The sequence below is a fragment of the Convolutriloba macropyga genome, chromosome 12, assembly GCF_964194025.1.
Source record: "Convolutriloba macropyga chromosome 12, txConMacr16.3, whole genome shotgun sequence".
NCBI lineage: Eukaryota > Metazoa > Xenacoelomorpha > Acoela > Convolutidae > Convolutriloba > Convolutriloba macropyga.
Window position 1 is genome coordinate 15194587 of NC_134479.1, and position 20609 is coordinate 15215195.

The following is a 20609-nucleotide window of genomic DNA, read 5'->3' on the forward strand; positions in this document are numbered from 1 at the left end:
TCTATTAGTTAGCTACACAATGTGTATGCTCTTGATTCCTGTGCTGTATTGTATTACCACCGTATTAATAGAATTTTATCTTCAGTGTTTTACTGAGTCGGTTAGTCTGAGAGATATAGATAAGCCTACTTCGCGCGCAGAAATAAGTAACACTAAGTCTTTATACTTAAGGCTGTAAAAAGACCACCTTGGGTCTGCCTTAATAGCATTCCCGGAAAAACTTTAATTTCTTTGAGTGCAGTTTTCCTTCACTATGATTATATTGCGGTCATAGAGTTCGCCCAGACTAAACTTATCCTGTATAGCCTTAAAATTATTCATAACCCAAAGTTAAGTCTGAGCGGAATAATGTGATACACATGCAGCTTAAAACCGGTAGATATTATAGTAGTACACACTTTTCTATACATATCCTAGTGTGTACAAATTACAACAAAGCCCATTTAGCTTAGTGGTTACGTCTTGATACGAAAACCAAATGTTACAAGTACTAACGTGGGAGTTCGAGTCGCATATAAAGCAAACTTTGTTGACGGGAGTTAAGTTGATCATTATTTTTTATGCATTAAATTTGACGCAAAAATCATGATCGGCCAGTGTAAATACACACTGATTTCAGTGATCAAAAACCAAGAAAAATATTTTTTTTTAATTATCATGCTCCTGTAATTAAATGTCACAGAAGACAGTATAATTTAGCTGAAGATTCCAAAAATTATAGTTCATTATTCAAAATTGAATTCGAAACACCCCTCAGCGTATTTTAGGATAATTCTTTCCATAATTTTTCGTTTGAAGAAAAGGTTCCGAGTCTTTGTGAAACATCCGGTTGATTTTAATTTTGCTCAACGCGTCCTTATATGACTGATTCTTGTTAGTTTGTGGGCATTATTTATTTTTTTTTCTGCAGACAGGTAGATTAACAGCTACGCGGTGAGACGATCAATAGAAAAAATGGATTTCCAGGCGGTCACTAATGCGCGCGGTTTCTAACAGCGCTAGTCAAGAGCTTGTCAATTCGACAAAAATGAAAAAGAATTTATTTGTTGATTTATTTCCAAAATTCCCTCTCAGTGCTAATTGTGGATTTAGAACTTAATAAGCAGTTTTGCCGTCACCCATATCATTGACTACAAAGAAATTGAAGTCTTTAAATTGCGTTGCAAGTAATATATAACTCACTTTCAGCTATAAGGTTTGGAGTAACCTATAGCTTAATTTCGAGAAAACCGGTTAGGTTTATCCTTAAAAACCAATGATGAAAACCCGGGTCGAGGCCGAATGGTTATCTTGTAAGAACTTGCAAGTTTCTGGCAGAAACTTACAAGGCGATGCATCGCCTTGCAAGTTTTTCTCCCAAAAACATGCAAGTTCTTACAAGTTAACCATTCGACTTGCAAGTTCTTACAAGTCAACCATTCGACTTAAAAGGCTCTTACAAGTTAACCATTCGACTTACAAGTTACTTACAAGTTAGCCATTGGCACAAACACCACAACTCTCTCTCACACACACACAAACACACACACATACACACACACACACCACGCACGCACACACTCGCGCGCACACACACATACACGCACACATACACACGCACATACACACATATACTCACACACACTCACACACACACACACATACACACACTCATACGCACTAAACCGTAAATAAAACGTTGCAAGACATGAATGTAAACGGATGTTTGGAAAAAATAGAATCTGGAAAAGTGTGAATTAAATTTTAAAAAAGGGTATAAAAATGAAGGGCCACTAAATTATTTTGAGAAAATACTGACATATGAATGTGAACATTCAATCGAAGTCAATATTTTGGGAACATTTTTAAAAAGCAACCATGAGGAAGCTAATTCAGATCTACAGTTTTTTTTAAGGGAATTGCAAAAGGAACTCTCATGAATTGATTCAAAAAGAATCCAAAAAATCAAAAAGTAACAATTTTGTCTACTTAGGTTGAATTGTTTTATGTTATCCAAACAGAGCAACTAACTCCCACGCGCTTTCTACGGTAAATGACTGAATCTTAAATTGAATTAACCAATAAGAGTTGTGCTCGACCGGAACGAACTTGCAAGAAACTTACAAGTTAGCCATTTGCCTTGCAAGTTCATACAAGTTAACCCTTCGACTTATAAGTTCTTACAAGTTAACCATTCGACTTACAAGTTCTTACAAGTTAATCATTCGACTTGCAAGTTCTTACAAGTTAACCATCTTTTGCAAGAAACTTGCAAGTTCTTACAAGTTAACCATTCGGTCTCGACCCGGGAAATTTTTTACGTCGCTTTTTTCACCGATTAACTTGCTGTTTTTTAATCGTGGATTAGCAACTTTGATTTTCTCCAACTGCTGAAGACAACTTTGATTGCTAAAACCAGATTTTGTTTCATAGAATTTTTTCGTGAAAGGGATGTACTGCCTGACCTTAGGTAATCCGAAAACTAAACAGTTCGACCATATTCAGACATTTATCTCAAAGATTTAGCGAGACAAAGCTAGTGCAAATTGTTGATTGGAGCTTTTTATATCTGAACAAGAAACTCTCTTTTAAGTTCATCGTAGACTTGGCTATAAAAATGAAAATGAATAAAACTCAATAAAGCTTGCACTTTTGGCAGCTACGTAAAACAACATATAGTCTTACCTGACTATCTTATACATGCATGGTTAACTTTTTAATTTTTAATTAGTATATCAACCAAAAATATTTAACAGCAGCAGTTATGAGCCTCTCTTCCCAAGTGATTCCGGAAGTATTATCGTGTAAGATCTGATAAGATGCTGACTAGGATTTTTAATTGTGTAAGGTCTTGTAAGATCTTACACGATAAAAAATCTTTAGTCAGCATCTTATATGATAAAAATTCTGCTGACAAGAATTTTTATCGTGTATGATCTGATAAGACGTCTGATAAAAAAAATCCGCTTATCAGAATTTTTCTCGTATAAGATATGATAAGACAGAATTTTTATCGTGAAAGATCTGATAAGACGGAATTTTTATCGTGTCAGATCTGATAAGACGTCTGATAAAAAAAAATCCGCTTATCAGAACTTTTATCGTATAAGATATGATAAGACAGAATTTTTATCGTGCAAGATCTGATAAGACGGAATTTTTATCGTGTAAGATTTGATATGATATGTTTTAATGATTTCAATATAACCGTATAACGTAATCAAGTTCCTATGAAAGTAAAAAAAAAATCGGTCAGCTAACCAATTATGAAAAAAAAATGTGTTTGTTGATTCTGCTTGGGCGGCAGTTTTATTGTGAGTCTTAACTTGTTACTATGTCTAAACTTAGCTGTCCAAGATAGTTTTGGTCTTTGACAAAATTTGTTCAGCCTAGTTTGATAATCACCGCTTCACAGAATGCCCCTGCTACTCCAAAAAACTTTTTTACAATATCTTAGAAGTCTTAAACAACAGTATAAGATACCTTTCTTTTTGTTGCTCTAAAACTTAAGTGTTGCATGCTCTAGCTTTTCGGCTCCCGCTTGAAAGAAACTCTGAAGTGTCTTCAATATGAAGGGCATAACGTACTTCAAGAATTTTAGGAAGTTTTTAGCGTATAAGATCTGACTGAATCTTTTCAAAAATATGAGTCATAGCTTTCCGAATGTTTATCGTGTAAGATCTGATAAGACGGAATTTTTATCGTGCAAGATCTGATAAGACAGAATTGTTACCGTGTAAGAACATCCAAGAGGAATTTTATCGTGTAAGATCAGATAAGACGGAATTTTTATCGTGTAAGATTTGATAAGACGGAATTTTTATCGTGCAAGATCTGATAAGACAGAATTGGTACCGTGTAAGAACTTGCAAGAGGAATTTTTATCGTGTAAGATCTGATAAGACGGAATTTTTATCGTGCAAGATCTGATAAGACAGAATTGTTACCGTGTAAGAACTTCCAAGAGGAATTTTATCGTGTAAGATCTGATAAGACGGAATTTTTATCGTGTAAGATTTGATAAGACAGAATTTTTATCGTGTAAGAACTTGCAAGAGGAATTTTTATCGTGTATGATCGGATAAGACAAAATTTTTATCGTGTATGATCTGATAAGACGTCAGATAAAAAAAAATCCGCTTATCAGAATTTTTATCGTATAAGATATGATAAGACAGAATTTTTATCGTGAAAGATCTGATAAGACGGAATTTTTATCGTGTCAGATCTGATAAGACGTCTGATAAAAAAAAATCCGCTTATCAGAACTTTTATCGTATAAGATATGATAAGACAGAATTTTTATCGTGCAAGATCTGATAAGACGGAATTTTCATCGTGTAAGATCTGATATGATATGTTTTAATGATTTCAATATAACCGTATAACGTAATCAAGTTCCTATGAAAGTAAAAAAATAATCGGTCAGCTAACCAATTATGAAACAAAAATGTGTTTGTTGATTCTGTTTGGGCGGCAGTTTTATTGTGAGTCTTAACTGGGTACTATGTCTAAACTTAGCTGTCCAAGATAGTTTTGGTCTTTGACAAAATTTGTTCAGCCTAGTTTGATAATCACCGCTTCACAGAATGCCCCTGCTACTCCAAAAAACTTTTTTACAATATCTTAGAAGTCTTAAACAACATTATAAGATACCTTTCTTTTTGTTGCTCTAAAACTTAAGTGTTGCATGCTCTAGTTTTTCGGGTGCTGCTTGAAAGCAACTCTGAAGTGTCTTCAATGTGAAGGGCACGCCGTACTTCAAGAATTTTTAGCGTATAAGATCTGACTGAATCTTTTCAAAAATATGAGTCATAGCTTTCCGAATGTTTATCGTGTAAGATCTGATAAGACGGAATTTTTATCGTGCAAGATCTGATAAGACAGAATTGTTACCGTGTAAGAACATCCAAGAGGAATTTTATCGTGTAAGATCAGATAAGACGGATTTTTTATCGTGTAAGATTTGATAAGACAGAATTTTTATAGTGTAAGAACTTGCAAGAGGAATTTTTATCGTGTAAGATCGGATAAGATGAATTTTTATCGTGTAAGGTCTGACAAATTTCTGACAAAACCATCTTGCTAATAGCCTGTAAGGGGGTGCATCTTCGTATCAGATCTGATAAGACGTTTCTCAGATCTTATACGATACAAAATTCCTCTTGTAAGTTCTTACACGATAAAAATTCTGTCTTATCCGATCTTAGACGATAAAAATTCCTCTTCCAAGTTCTTACACGATAAAATTTCTGTCTTATCAGATCTTACACGATAAACATTCGGAAAGCTTTGACTCATGTTTATGAAAAGATTTAGTCAGATCTTATACGCTAAAAGTTCTTGAAGTACGGCATGCCCTTCACATTGAAGACACTTCAGAGTTGCTTTCAAGCAGCAGCCGAAAAGCTACAGCATGCAACACTTAATTGGGGTTGTTTATGTTGTTGATGTTCTGTTTCAATAGTACTGTATTGATCAAATATTGTCAGTTTTTGTTGGTTTGTGATTATATTATCACAAAGTTTGACTTGCTTAAAAAATGTTGCTTGTAAGTATAAGACAAAAAAATTTTTCCTTGTTTACTTTTCCTTAAAGCCTCGAGGAAGGTAATGGGAAAGATTAGAAATTCGTTTCCATTAGTGCTCAATATATTTAAAAGGTAAAATGCTCTACACCGATTTCAAGTTTTTTTGCAAAATGCGCACCGTTACTGTTTTTTCTATCAAAATGGCTTACTTTAATCTAGCTTCAAGCAAACGAATTGCCAAACATACTAAGCCTGCTGATAGTTATGAATTCAAAATGAAATTCAATATGCTTCCTAACATTCTGATTTATATTTTTTCTCTCTGTTTTGCAACGCAAATGACCCCATTTTTCAACGATTCTTTATATTTTTGGCAACTTTTTATGCAAACAGGAATTGCTGATGATGTGCTATCAACAATTCTAATGTTTGAACATTGATTCATTTAGTTTTTTCCGATAGAGTTTTTATTACAATTTTGATTAGAAGGTGGCATGTTCTTTGGTTTGGCGTTTTTAAGGTGGGGTTGTGTTTCAAGGTGGGGTGTTCTTTGACTTCGTTAAAAACTCAAACAAGATTTTATTATGATTTCAGTTGGATTACTGCTAATTGGCTGCAGCCTAGCAACATTCGACTACGACTACTTTGTCCTTCGGAAAAATTACACTGGAATGAAACCGGAAGAAGTTGAGAAGGAGCCCAGTCAACGCAGAGCTGTACTTTTAATTTCGGAACTTATGACAACCCGTCTCGAGATGCAAAACTTACCCTATGATCAGCTTAGAAACGCCAAGGAGGAAAAACCGAATGTTGGCTGGCCTTTTATTTTAACTTGGCTGGCATTTGTCATGGCGTGTATAGTACTTGTTTTTGTCATTGTGGGAATTGTTTGTTTCCCTAGCAGTGAAGCCAAGCCGAAGCGAAGGCGAAGGAGATAGAGTTGCAACAATTAATCTCAAAAACATTCCAGAAAAATCCAAATTAGTTCACACAAAACTGAGAAAAATTTCAATACGTATTGCAAAATAAACTTGTGAAAGAGATATCCTACAGAATTTAAACATAATACGAAAAACAGTTATTATTAATACATTAAGGTACAATAAATAATTTTCCTTTCAAAAAATGCTATTATAAAAGATGTTGCGGATGAAACTTCAAGATGGCTAAATACGGAAGTTAAGATAAGACCTCGATTGATAAACTTTGACTATTTTGATTATTCTAATAGAAAGTAAAAGCAATTTAACTACTTTGAAAGAAAAATTTGGTGAGAAAAAGGCCAAAAGTCAGAAAAACGGTCGCAAAACCGGAAAATTAAAAAACATCCATTTTGATTGTCTGATTGCATATTCTAATGAAATACCAAAAACGCCTTCGGACTATTTTTTTGAGCTAGTTTTCAAATAGCGAGAAGGCCATTCTAGTCGATATATCATACTGGAGTCTTAGAAACAAGAAATGTTAGAAAATTTTTTCTGAAATCAGAAAATTCAAAAAAACCCATTTTGATTTTCTGACCCCATATCTTATTGATTCACAAAATAAACTCTTAAACTATCTTTGTGAGTTAGTTTTGCAGTAGCCAGAAAGCTATTTCGGGTCGATATAGTATACTGAGTCATCAAAAACGAAAATTGTCAGAAAATTTTTTCTGAAATCAGAAAAAACAAAAAACCCATTTCGATTTTCTGACCCCCATACCCTATTAATTCACAAAATAGGCTCATAAACTATCTTTGTGAGTTAATTTTGCAGTAGCCAGAAAGCTATTTCGGTCGATAAAGTATACTGAGTCATCAAAAACGAGAATTTTCAGAAATTTTTTTCTGATATCAGAGAAATCAAAAAACCCTTTTTGATTTTCTGACCCCATATCTTATTCATTCTTAAAATAAAATCTTAAACTATCTTTGTGAGTTAGTTTGGCAGTAGCCAGAAAGCTATTTTGGGTCGATATAGTATACTGAGTCATCAAAAACGAGAATTGTCAGAAAATTTTTTCTGAAATCAGAAAAATCAAAAAACCCATTTTGATTTTCTGACCCCATATCATATTGAATTACAAAAACACTCTTAAACTGTCTTTGTGAGTTAATTTTGCAGTAGTCAGAAAGCTAATTTGGTCGATTTAGCATACTGAGTCATCAAACACGAGAAATGTCAGAAAATTTTTTCTGAAATCAGAAAAATCAAAAAACCCATTTTGATTTTCTGACCACATATCCTATTGAATCACAAAAAAACTCTTAAACTATCTTTGTGAGTTAGTTTTGCAGTAGCCAAAAAGTTGTTTTATTCGATATAGTACACTGGGATCTCAAAAACAAGAACGATCAGGAATTTTTTAAAATTAATTCTGAAGCAAGAAAAATAAAATAAACTCCTTTTGATTTCCTGACCTTATATCCTGTCTATTTGCAGTTTGAACTCTTATGCTAGCCCTGTGAGTTAATTTTACATTGGAGAGAAAGCTATTTAGGTCAATACATCGAATTGTGATCTCAATAACGCGAATTGCCAAGAAAACTTTTTTGAAATCAGAAAAAATTCAGAAAAATAGTTTTTTTCTGACTACACATCGCCTTGAAAAGCAAACCAAGTTGTCAAACTAGCCCTCTGACTTACTGTGCAATCGCCGAAAGTTGATATTTAGTAGATATATGAGTCAGACTCAGAAAAAAAAGAGAAGTTAAAAAGGCCTTTCGAAAAAAAAGAAAAGAAAAACGGTTTCGGTTTTCGGACTGCACAAAAAAACCTAAACTGTAAATCAAACAGTCTAACTCAATTTTTGAGTAAGATTTTGAAATTGTCTCAAAATTTTTCTTTTGGAATATATTATATTCGGAGTCTCGAATCAATAAGAGTTACAGAAAAAAGTTCGAAACAGGTTTCTTTAAAATTAGAGAACTCTTTTTACAAAATCCCAAAAACACCTCCGATAAAGAAAGCAAAACACATAAAACAACTTCCCAGCTAGAACAAAGTTCTGATTTTTCGAAACATTTGCAAAACGATATTTATAAAAAATAGCCTTCAGCAAAAAAAAAACAAACGCAAAAAATTTTCCTCTGTTAACTTTAAGAACCGTTTATTTTTTTTCTTGTCCGCGGTCACAAACGTCACCGAGAAGAAGTCCCTATTCCCCTGCTGGTCTCAGTAGTCACCAATCAGAAGAACAAATTTTGCACGGTTCCAGTAGTTACCGAGAAGAAATCGATAATTTTTACTGGTTTCAGAAGTCACCATTGTAAAATGAGAAGCCTTGTCTTTTTGGTATCAGTAGTCACCCCATTTAGAAGATTTCAATTATTTCAAGAAGAGCAAATCATCTCTCAAGCGCCTCAAGCAGTTCTATACAGTAAAGTCCTTAGTGAGTTTTCCTAAATCAACACAGAGACAACTCAACAACCAACGTTTTTTCTTGTAACCCTCGTTACCTAGTTTCTCCGCAAAAAAAAATTATAGTATAATTTTTTTTCAGCAACCTCCTTTTGGGCTTCTCGTAACAGTAAAACAGTAGAACTAATTGTTTTTTGCTTACATTCAGGGAGAAGGCACAAACTAAAGTTTACAGTCATTGTCCGAAAAAAAAAACTTTTTGAAAACAAAAAGAAAATATATTCGTAGCAGTTATTTGGTCCTGTTAAAAAAAGACGATAAACGTTTGAGCGAGTTTTTTTTAGCAAATAAAATCTACTATAATTAGCACCACCACAACCTTAGGATCCTTGTTTTTGAAAAAAATTAGCGTCGCTGAACTTTTGTAGGAAAATTTTTGGCTGATTAGCCAAATTAGATTTTGACATCAAAAGTTCGTCGCTCCGTTTTTTAGCCCTTTTCATTTTAACCTGAAAGACAAGCATAACAACAACAACAACAACAACAACAACAACAACAACAACAGAGATCAGAGATGTCGCAAAGAAACAACGACGAGTGTCAGTTTGCAGTAAACATGTTTAAATCAACGGAAATATCTTTGAAAAGCCAGCTTGATTTGTTACAGAAGGCAATAGACGATAGAAAGAGCTTCCGATCAATAAATCTACTGATAAGCAGAGCCAAAACGCTGCAAACAGAATTGGACAAGAAGACAGAAGCAGTGTTGAGGGCGAAGCCTCACCAGAGTACAGCAACTTCGATTCTCGACAGACAGAAAGTCTTAACAACCAGACTGCAGCAATCCGAACTGGAAGTTGACACAATGGACGATGATGGTCTATTAAGCCAGTCTTCAACAAGATTTTGCGATGACGTTACAATTCCCTCTCGCCCAAGCAGCCGACGACTGGATTCAGAACGATCAACACCAACACGTAATGTTATCACTGAAGAAACATTTGTCGAGCAAGCAGCCAGATCACAACCGAACGACACAACAGTCTTCATTAATCCACCGCCCATTTCTCCAAGACCAGTCAAGCCATCACTGTTCCTGAACAACCAGCAAATCCAGGATCCTCCCATTAGCCATTTGATAAATCAACAACAAAATTTCCATCAACAGAACAGAAACCAGTTTGTTGACTCCAACTCAACACATCATGCTAGTCATTATCATCCAATGGCATCAAACACCCTAGAACAACCCAATGCTAATCATCAGAAAGAAACCTTAATTTTGGCGCCTCTAGACATGTCAGACTTGGATCATCAGTTGAACCAAGAACCCAATTTTCTAACGGCAAAGGATTTAGATTTCAGCGGTTTTCAATGCAAACAAAAGCAGTTTGTTAACCGTTTCGGTTTATCTTTGACCCCTGAAAGTCATGGAGGCTTCCAAAACGTCAACATACCTTGTTCAACATACCTTCAAGATGAATGTGAAAACCCATTCCTTGGCAAAGCAATTATTGACAAGCCTCTTAATCATGGACCTGAATACTTGACAATAGATCAAAACCCTCACTCATCTAAACAAAACTACGTTCAGCCGATGCATTATTGTTTCAAAAACACTCTACAACCATCAACAGCTGCAAACGTAGTTTCGGACGTCCAGAGCTATTGTTTTTCAAAAGAACAAGATGTTCAACTCAAACCTCAAAAGCCTGAAAACAGTTTTGTGCAACGTGTCAGTTCTTTCAACATCGGTCCCAATGATCCTGTAAAAAACACAACCCTGACAAACAGCTTCCCAATTCAGGGTTATCAGTTCAAAGGCCTCCTGTTTACCCATCTACTACCCCAGTGCAAGCAAACATCAAGTCAGTGCAGAGCGATCTACAACTTCTTACAACGCATTCCACAACCGCTCAAGAAGCGAACAAACCAGTCCATAGCTTCAATCCGGCTACTCAAACCAGTATGGCGGATATTGGTCAGAACAACACAAACGCTTATTTATCATATCCTTTACCCATCAAGAACATGGCAGATGAAACCGCTGTTAATCAAAGTCACTCAAACGACGAAATTTCGCACTTGCGACCTCCCCTCTACCTAATCTTCATCCAACTAAAATCTTGCCAACTTCCAGCGTAAGGCAGCATCAGGCTCCAAAGTTTGCTGCAGCTGGACAATTTGTCCCCTCAATGACCAATAGTGAACTTCAGTCAACATCCGTCGACCTAAAATGCTCGATCAAATTGCGGCCATTAAAATTGCAAATTATTAATGGTAACCCCATGCACTATCACGAGTGGATAAATAATTTTTTCTCAATGGTTCACAATAACATTTCAATTACTGACACACAGAGAATTACCTACCTACAGAATTCAGTGTCGGGTAAGGCAACGGATCTGATACATGCTTACTCTTGTGATCCATCCTATTATAATACAGCCCTCAACGAGATAATGAGCCGCATTGGCGACCCTTCAGTTGTTGTCAACGCTTTTATCAACCAATTAGAGAGCTGGAAATGTAATAGTTCTTACAATAAGCAAGCCTTCATAGCAGTCTCTTCATTTCTAAAGAGACTTGTCCAGGCTTTTCAGAACCTAGGTTTTCAAGCCGACCTTCAATCGTCTACTTTATTGAGGAAAGCGAAGGAAAAAATTCCCCACAACTTGCTTCTTAAATGGACTGAATACACCCTTACAGAGAATGTTACAACAACTACCCTTGTTGAGTTTCAATAATGGCTTGATGTTCAAGCAAGTGTTTATGACAAAGTAAACCAGGTAAATAGAACCAGTACCTTCACTTACAACAAAAACGGTAATTATCCTGCTGTGACTGCACAACAATCGGTTCAAGAACAGCTTAAGCAAACAACTGCAAGACAGTCTCAAAGGAACGATTTAGATCAACGAAAGGTTAATCACAACGGCTCGAAAAATGAGCAACAGTTTGCAAACAAGCATACAAATTGTGTTCAATGTCACAAACCGCTTTTTGTTGCAACTTGTTCAGACTACCATAAATTGTCCCCTGAAGGTCGATTTCAAACTATCCAGATAAATAGCTTGTGTACAAACTGGTTAAGTAATCAACATCGCAGAGACACTTGTCCCTCCTCGAAGCGTTGTCAGGTGTGTAATGGTTTTCACCATACTACACTACATAATCGAGCTAAACAATTCAGCAGAACACATGCCGCTTTTACTACCAGCAACGTCTAACAGCAAACTAAAACCTCAGGTCAACAAAATTGGTCATCGAAAGACGAGAACAACTCACAAACGCAAAAAAGTAGTGAAGCAACTCAGAATAAAATAACACAATTCAAACCCAAAAGCAATCTCAGGTACGGAAAAAAAATTGGAGATAAAGATAATCAACCGTCATCGAAACGTGCGAATTTGAATGGACCTTCTACCAGCCGAATTTTCAATGTCAACCAAATATCCAGTACACCGAAAGATTGGTTTGAGCAGTTACAGCTGCTGCCAGTATCCTTTATCAAAGAAGATAAAGTATTCGACACGTATGCTCTCATTGACCCCGGCAGTCAGTTTACGATTTTATTAGATGCTATTTCTGGCTACCTAGAGCTCCCACGCGAATATCAATCTTCAATTACTGTTCGATATCTAAGCGTTGATTACGAAATGCCCCTATCAAAAATAAAGCAACCAATAACAATTTGCCCTTTCAATCAGTTTGATTAAAAGTTCCAAATATCCAGAGCCTACAGCACCCCTACATTAAAAGTTAATGCAGCCAATGTCACTGAGCTGAACTATTTTTGCATGCATTCAATGAACTTCGACATATATACTTCCCAGACATTGCAGAAGGTAAGATTGGAACACTCCTTGGTGTCAATGCTTTTGCCTTTACGCATCCTACTGAAGTAATTCAAGGCACCGAAATCCGCCCCTTTGGAGTAAAGACAAAGCTTGAATGGACACTTGCAGGAGAATACCTGAACACACTAGGAAACCGCACTTCAAAATCTTCTAACAAATCGAAAGTTTTTGTATACCATGTCCGTCGGAAAAGTCCAGAACAACCCTTGGACAATTTGATACAAGAATTTTGATCAATAGAGAACGATGGTACCAGAAAAGAAGATAATACTCTCACTGAAGATGAAAAGTCTGCCATTCGAATACTTGAGAGTACTATCAACCACACAGGCGAAAGGTATGAAATAGGTCTTCCATGGAAAGTACCTGCCAATCTTCAAAATAACTATTTTTCTGCCCTCAATCAGCTAAACAGTTTGAACAAACGACTTAAACAGTTTGAACAAAAATGATCCAAAACTAAGTGATATGTACCAACAGACTCTTGTCACAGATCTCGAGAAAAATTACGTCAAGCCAGTGGAAATGACAGACCCACCCCCTGAGAAAATATGGTACTTGCCGCATCACACTGTTCAAAGCGCAAACAAACCAAACAAAGTGCGTCGTGTCGCCAGTGCAGCGTCAAAATTCAAAGGCGAGTCACTAAATTCCAATCTTCTAACAGGACTAGACCTTTTAAACAGTCTAATAGGATTTTTGGTCAGATTTCGTGAAAAACCTATTGCTATTTTGGCAGACATTGAAGGAATGTTCATGCAAATCGGCATCCGATATGAAGATCAATCTGCACTACGTTTCCTGTGGTCTATTGACAATGATGTGCGACAGTTTCAATTTACCAGATTGATTTTCGGTGCAACTTGCTCACCATCTTGTGCAATTTTTGTCTTAAACAGATGCGCAGAGGACAACGTCGAGACATATCCAAAAGCACAGAGCGCTATAGAGTCTTATTTTTATATGTATGACTACATCCAGCCCTTCGACTCTCCTGAAAATGCCAACGCGACTGCATTTGAAGTAAAGAACTGCCTGAGAGCCGGTGGTTTCCGCCTCACAAAATTCCTGTCAAACCATCAACAGGCTCTTCAGTGTATTACTCCAGAAGACCTCGAGGAGCCCAAGAGTGAAACAAGAGTCCTCGGACAAAAATGGAACCCTGAAAAAGATACATTTCTCATTAAATCCCTCGGAGAATTCCCTAAAGAAGCTGAACAATACACTCAACGGAAACTTTTCTGTCTGGTGTAATCGATTTTTGACCCAATTGGGTTTCTTGGCCCAATGACAATAAAGTTCAAAACTCTTCTTCAGCAACTTTGGAAGTTAGGTAGAAAATGGGACGAGGCACTCGCAATTCAACTTCTACATCCCTTACAAAAGCTCCTTAACAGTTATCACTCTATGCCTCAACTTGAAATTCAACGACAGATGACAACACAGAATCTACTGGAGACAGAGAACCAGTTGCATGTTTTTGTTGATGCATCGATTGTTGCAACGTGTGCTGTTGTCTACCTCAGGAGCATGAATAAGACCAGCAAAAAAGTACAAACTGCATTCGTGATCGGGAAATGCATAGTAGCGCCCCTAAACAGTTGAGCGTTCCAAAGTTGGAACTAGAGGCATCTGTCCCAGGTGTTCGACTCCTGAATTTTGTTAGACATGAACTCTCTGTTGAAATCAGCAATGTTCTTTATTGGACGGATAGTCAAGTTGTCCTTTACTGGATTGGTTCTTCCAAGAAGCAACCAGTTTTTGTTGCTAATTGCTTTGCGGAAATAAAAGTAAAAAGCAAACCTAACAATCGGAATCATATTGCGACAAACTTAAACCCAGCTGATCATGGTACTCGTGGTTTAGAAACCGAGGAAATTGAAGCAAAATGGTTTAAGCCACTAGATTTTCTCTCCACAAATGATGTCTTTTGTAGACCTACAAAGCAAATGCCGATTTGTGCTGCAAACAACACGATCTGCCTTAAGAACCAAGACACCATTACTCGACCCTAAACAGTTTTCAACATGGACAAAGATTTTCCTAACGATAGCTACTGTTTTCAATCTGATCTACAGAGCGAAGAAGCGGCGTGAAAATCGCCATCAATACACTGTTGAAGACATTGAATTATCAAAATCTTACTTGATACAAATGTCGCAAGTCAATAGCTTCCCAACCGTAATCGAGTTGCTAAAAGGTAGCCGTAAACTGGACCCGAACTTCAAACACAGGTCGTTAAACCCAATGCTTGCTAAGAACGGTATGTTATGCGTCTGTGGAAGGCTAATTTTTAATCCCAGTGAACTCGAGTTGGCCAAGTGACCAATACTACTTCATGCAAAAGATCACATTTGTCGTTTATACCTCGAACATGCCCATCGCATCTGTGTGCATCAGGGAACAGAAGCCACTAAAGCTTTGGTACAGCAAAGGTACTACGTAATTGGTCTCCGCAGAACACTGCAGAGCATTAGATACAAATGCTTCCTTTGTAGACGTTTCGAACCGCAAAGCATTGAGACTTTTATGGCACCGCTACCTGATAGCCGCTTCCCGATTGAAAACAAACAATTTACATTTGCCAACTGCGGATTAGACCTTTTCGGCCAATTTTACATTGAGGAAGAAAAAGATAAGCTTCAGAAACACTACGGCCTCATCTTTACCTGTCTGGTAACGCAAGCTATTCACTTGGAAACCTGTCCAGATTTGAATACAGACACTTTTCTGAACGCCTACCGCCGCTTCACTTCGCGAAGATGTCAGTCCGCTTATTTGTACAGTGACAACGGTAAGACTTTTGTTGGTGCCAAAGAAAAAATCAAAAGGTGTCTGAATGATCTCGTCAAGGACAAAATTCACAAAGCACTCGCAGCACAGAACACCAATTGGCACTTCAACCCACCTTATGGCCCTCATTTTGGCGGCGCTTGGGAGCGGCTGATCCAGAGTGTCAATCGGACGCTCCTGATCATTCTAGGGTCAAGAAAGTTTACTTTTGACGTTTTCCACACAATCATGGTTGAAGCAGAAGCTATGATGAACTCAAGACCACTTACAAACTTGTCGGACGCCATGAAAAACGAAGAACCATTGACGCCAAACCATTTTCTACTGCAGCGTCCTTACAACTCTCTTCCCCCTGGTATCTTCCCGTCAACCAAGCCAGCTAATATGAAGTCTTGGAAAAATGTTCAACAATTCCTCAACCACATCTGGAGGAGACTGGTCCGGGAATACCTACCGACCTTGATAAAGCGACCAAAATGGACCGAAAACGACGGGAAATCACTCAAAGTCAACGATGTGGTGTGGATCCTGAAAGACTTCACCCCGCGTGGTATTTGGCCTCTGGAAAGAGTAGAAGAAGTGTTCCCTGGACGAGATGGTAACAACAGAGTACTTAAAGTGAACGGACACGGGGCACCTTCGTCCGCCCCGTGTCCGTTCTCGCCCGTGTTTTCGCTGATTAGCGTTTGTGTTGATAATTTTTGCGCTCCGGTTTTAGGCAAAGGGGGTCACATATAGCTTTATTCAATTTAATTTGGGTTTATGGATTCTAACTGGAATTGGAAGCAATATTTATTTGGTGGATTTATTCGTGTTTTACCCTCTTATCCCTGTTGCCCCGTGGAGCATGTTGCCGATGCAACTTCAAGATGGCTAAATACGGAAGTTAGGATGATTTGCCGCAAAAAAACTTGACTTTATGTCCCACATTGCTAACTATCAGTTACCAAAAAACATGGAAACAAAACATTTGAATTTGACTTTTTCAATGATACAAATATGTTTTTCACTACAAAAGAAAAAACTGATTGATAAATATTGTAGAAAAGTTTGTTCAACGAAGTGTTCGATCGAAATTTCTAAATATGCAACACAGATTGCTCAATTTTATCAGTTATTTCGTTGTTCCCACCCCCACTTAAGTGGGAGGGAGGAACTATACACTCAACTGGTTTTTTTTTGTTCAGTCGAATTTGGCCGACCGATTTATTCATCGTAGAGAATTGTGCGTGGTATCGTTAAAAAATTCGTCTACCGTAGAATACGAAATTAAAAAGATTTCGTCGATTTTTGTGTTTTCCAGGGAGTTATCGAGAATTAAAATTTGTGAACATTCGACTGTTTTTGTTCACAATTTCAGAAACTTTTGCTAAACTTTGGAACAATTTCCCTAATATAATTCAAAATAAGTTAAATATTTTAACAGCAGAGTGTTGAGTTACCGTTAGAGATAACAGAGCGTTTTTGAATTGCTTGATTGAAGTTTTTTGGCTTAAATCATTGATAAAATTTTCAAAATTCAAACTTTATTCATCAAAAATGGAACAAAATATGCTTTTTTGGTCCACTTTGTTAAATTTTGACAGACTTAGTGACCTAGAAACCTTAACACAGACTCCCTAATCTTGAAAAAGCGCTAATCGCAATTAAGCGCCGTATGAAAGTCTTCTGGAAATAAAACTTTGCCGTTTTTTGAAGATTTAACTCGATAATAATACAAAATGCTTTTTTCAATATTTGAAGAATTCCACTCAACAATTGGTCTAACTCGTAAATAATTGTAACAAATGGTTAGTTTGCTGGTCGGGCGACAAAATCAGGGAGAGGTTTGATAATATCACTGTCTCTTAGAATCAGAGACTTTTTTTGATGCTGCCTTTTTTTCAAAATACTTTGCTTTTGTTTTTTAATGTTAATTACTGACAACATTTTTTTTCACGGCTCCGTTAATGACAGCTGCAATTTACATAGTTTTGAGACTAAACGTAGACACAGTTTGTTTTCAGAGAACCATAAGGTTTTATGGATTTGAGGAAGAGTTTTTTAAATTTTAACTGAAGTCTTTTCTTTTGCCTTCAATTGTTATTCTTTTGGCAGTCTGATTTTTAAGTTTAACTCAAAGATTCAAATTTCTTCCTCAAGAAGTGCAAATGAACCGGTTTTCTTTTCATTCGGTTGTTACCTAATGTCTCTTATGTTATTGAATGTATTTGTTTTAAGGAAATTTCTGTGATTTTTTGAACGTGTCACTTTTTTATATTATTTTAGTCAACGTTTTGCTTTTTCTCAGTAAGTACAGGTCAATTTTGCAGGTCACTCCTTATAGAATAAGAACTAGTTTTGTGGCCAATTCTTTTAACATAAGGTTTTCCTGCTCATGTTACTACAAGTTTTCATACAACATTTTCTGATTTTTGTGCACAATTGCCCATTTTTGCTTTTGTTTTTGTTTCCTTTGTAACTTGTCAGATTATTTAGCAATCTAACCAAAAAAAGCTTTACAACATACAAAATTGAACATAATTTTTGTTTTCATAACATATGTTTTGGAGGGCTGCGACACCGTTCTCTTATAGAAATTGGTAGAGTTTTTTATTTTTGCCCTTTATATGTTGTTAATTTTTGTTGTCATATGCCAAATTTTGTCTAATTGAAGGTCTCAGTGGCCAACTCTAGATAACTAAGTGAACTTAAATAACTGATATTGGTTAATAACTAATGGCTGTTTTGACTTTTGAATTGAATTTCTTAAAAAAAAGAGTAGTTTCATTCTTCAACTCATCCCTTTTTGTTCTGGTTTGCGTTTTTTTCGTATTTTACAAAGTTGTATCGTTTTCGTATGTTAGCCGCATAATTTAAAACTCTTTTTGAAATTTAATTGAATCATACATTAATTTGTTTGTTGTTTAAAGTTTTTAAATGATGTCTTCAGGGCTTAGACAATTTGTTTTAGAAGAATTTTGAGAAATTCAGATTTTTCTCAGATTTTGTGGTTCTTTTTGCTGCCTCTTTGTGATAGTCGTTTTGCAAAAAGATGTTATGATGATCAAAGGAGACGCAAATGAAGTTGTTAAACTTTCGCGGTTGATATCTTATGGTTAAATTTAATGGCTTCAAATCTGTGGTTTCGTAAAGTTTTTTGTGAAACTTATTAGTTGAGCTTGCATTAAATGTTATTTTATAGTCTTATGATTTAATCTCATTCATAACTGTAGAAAACTGTCGCAATTAGTTGCAAGACAAACTGTCTACTCTTTTAGTTGAAAGCTTTTGTTGGCTATGAATTTTGAAAATCTTTGTTTAAAATAAAAAAAGAGATAGATTTCTGAGATCTGCCAATTTTATTTCTGTTGAATTGTAGCTAAGCATCTCTATATACAATTCACATCATTTAATTTTTGAAATACATAACGGTTTTATTTTCCTAAAATGGTCTTTCTTTTTGGAACAACCAGTTTTCATAAAACCAACTTTCGTGATTTTTGCAAATTTGCCCCTTTTTTGTAGGTTTTTATTTTCTTTTCACACTATCAAAATATTTGTCGTCCTTTGACTTACAAATGTTGTCACCTGAAAAAAATGCAAACGAAGAGTTTTATGGCTTTTAGTGATTAGCTTAATATTTAATTGATTGGGGGGACATCGTTTTCGTGCATGATTTTTAGTTTTTACCTGTACTTGTCGTTCTTTTCGTAGTCGTATGACATATCCTGGATAATGAAAGGCCTCAGTCGCTCTCTAGTGAGGTATAAAAGACTCTCTCAATGATTTCATTTGATGCGTAACGTTCTAATCTGTTCGAAATCAATTTTTTTTTTTTAAAAGCAATGTTTTAATAAACTTTTGCCGCTTTTGCTCATTTCTAGCCGAATTGTTGCCAAGTTGCATTGAGGATAAGTCCTATATTTTGTTCCAAAAAGTACCGGTTAATCTTCTCAGTATATTTTTTATCTGATGCCATTTTGATTTGGTAATTAGTGGTTTTCAAAAAATGGACAAGGAGTTTTGGTCTAATTAATATTTTTAACTATTTGATTTCTGGTGCCGTCTTTTCTGGTAGTCATATTATGGTAGCCACAGATCTCTTAGGCTCTCTAGAGTAGATTGTTTTATTCTTTTAGTAGTTTGTTGAATGATATGTTGATATTTTTTTAATCTCTTCATCATTTGGTAGACAATTAAGTGAAAAATGTAGATGAGGGGGGTCGGAACTTAATGTGCAAACGCACATTATCGAGCCTCCTTGTTCTACCTGTAGTATCAAACAAAGCTGATAATGCAATTAAAACGCAGAGAGCAGAGAGTAGCTGCTCGCAGATTGTTTTCTTGAATATGATGCCGTATCTGTTTATAGTCTTCTGTGTACTTTTCAAAGTAGCTTCTGTAATCTGACTTTTACGTTCCACTTATGCATTCGCGTTTTTAATTTCTTCGTTTGAAAGTGGATCCACTGTTCATTCTACCTTAGCGGGTTGATATCCGAAGAGTTAAACAAGAAAACCCCGTCCTTTAAACATCCAGCGTTTCTCTCGTAGAGTTGCCACAGAGCAAAATGTTCGAAAATAGTTTAGTGCCTAATTAATAATAAGAGTCACAGATTGCAGACAATTCAAATATGATTTCGTTCACATATGAAAAACTCACAGAAGACCCCTATGGATCAAAAATTTTGTGCCAAAAGTTAATGAGTCACGGATAATCAGATGATGTAAATACGGACTTATAGATGAAAACCTCATTAGAGTTTGGGGGTTGTCATTGCAACAATCTCTAGGCTCACGTCTTGAATTTTAATTTAAAACAAGATTATGATCAACTTTTTCTAGAATTCAACTTGAAGAATTGTTTGGTAGAATTATCGTAAACATTTTTAATTGCTCTTGAACGAAGTTCAAAGCAATTATTGTAAACGCGTGTCTTTTTATGCAAAACTTTCGCTTGACGGTTTTAACTTTTCGAGTGACTTTTACGCCCTTGACTTTTTGCGTTTCGCGTGATCTAAAATTCTCTTTCAATCATAATTTCAAGCAGCTGAACTCAATTGGCGGCAATTGAATACTAAAAGTCAATTGAAAAGTGCGCCGAAACTGGTGCCATTTTTCACT

The 20609-nt window shown here is 36.0% G+C and overlaps 2 protein-coding genes across 2 annotated transcripts in view; both read left to right on the top strand.

Annotated features, from left to right (window-relative positions):
- The window catches only part of LOC142350741 (uncharacterized), a 104991-nt gene extending 98390 nt beyond the window's left edge, over window positions 1-6601 (top strand). Inside the window, exon 3 of the mRNA XM_075402693.1 lies at window positions 6104-6601. Coding sequence (XP_075258808.1) covers window positions 6104-6447 — 344 coding nt within the window. The 3' untranslated portion in view covers window positions 6448-6601. The remainder of the gene's footprint in view (window positions 1-6103) is intronic.
- Window positions 6602-15240: 8639 nt separating this feature from the next.
- LOC142350398 (uncharacterized) lies at window positions 15241-16242 on the top strand. Its single transcript, XM_075402245.1, has one exon. It carries the CDS (start codon window positions 15241-15243, stop codon window positions 16240-16242), a length of 1002 nt encoding a protein of 333 aa, XP_075258360.1.
- The last annotated feature ends 4367 nt before the right edge of the window (window positions 16243-20609 follow it).

What these genes read in the sequence shown, in the direction of transcription:
- LOC142350398 (XM_075402245.1), top strand. Translation starts at nt 15,241, where the DNA reads ATGGCACCGCTACCTGATAGCCGCTTCCCGATTGAAAACAAACAATTT.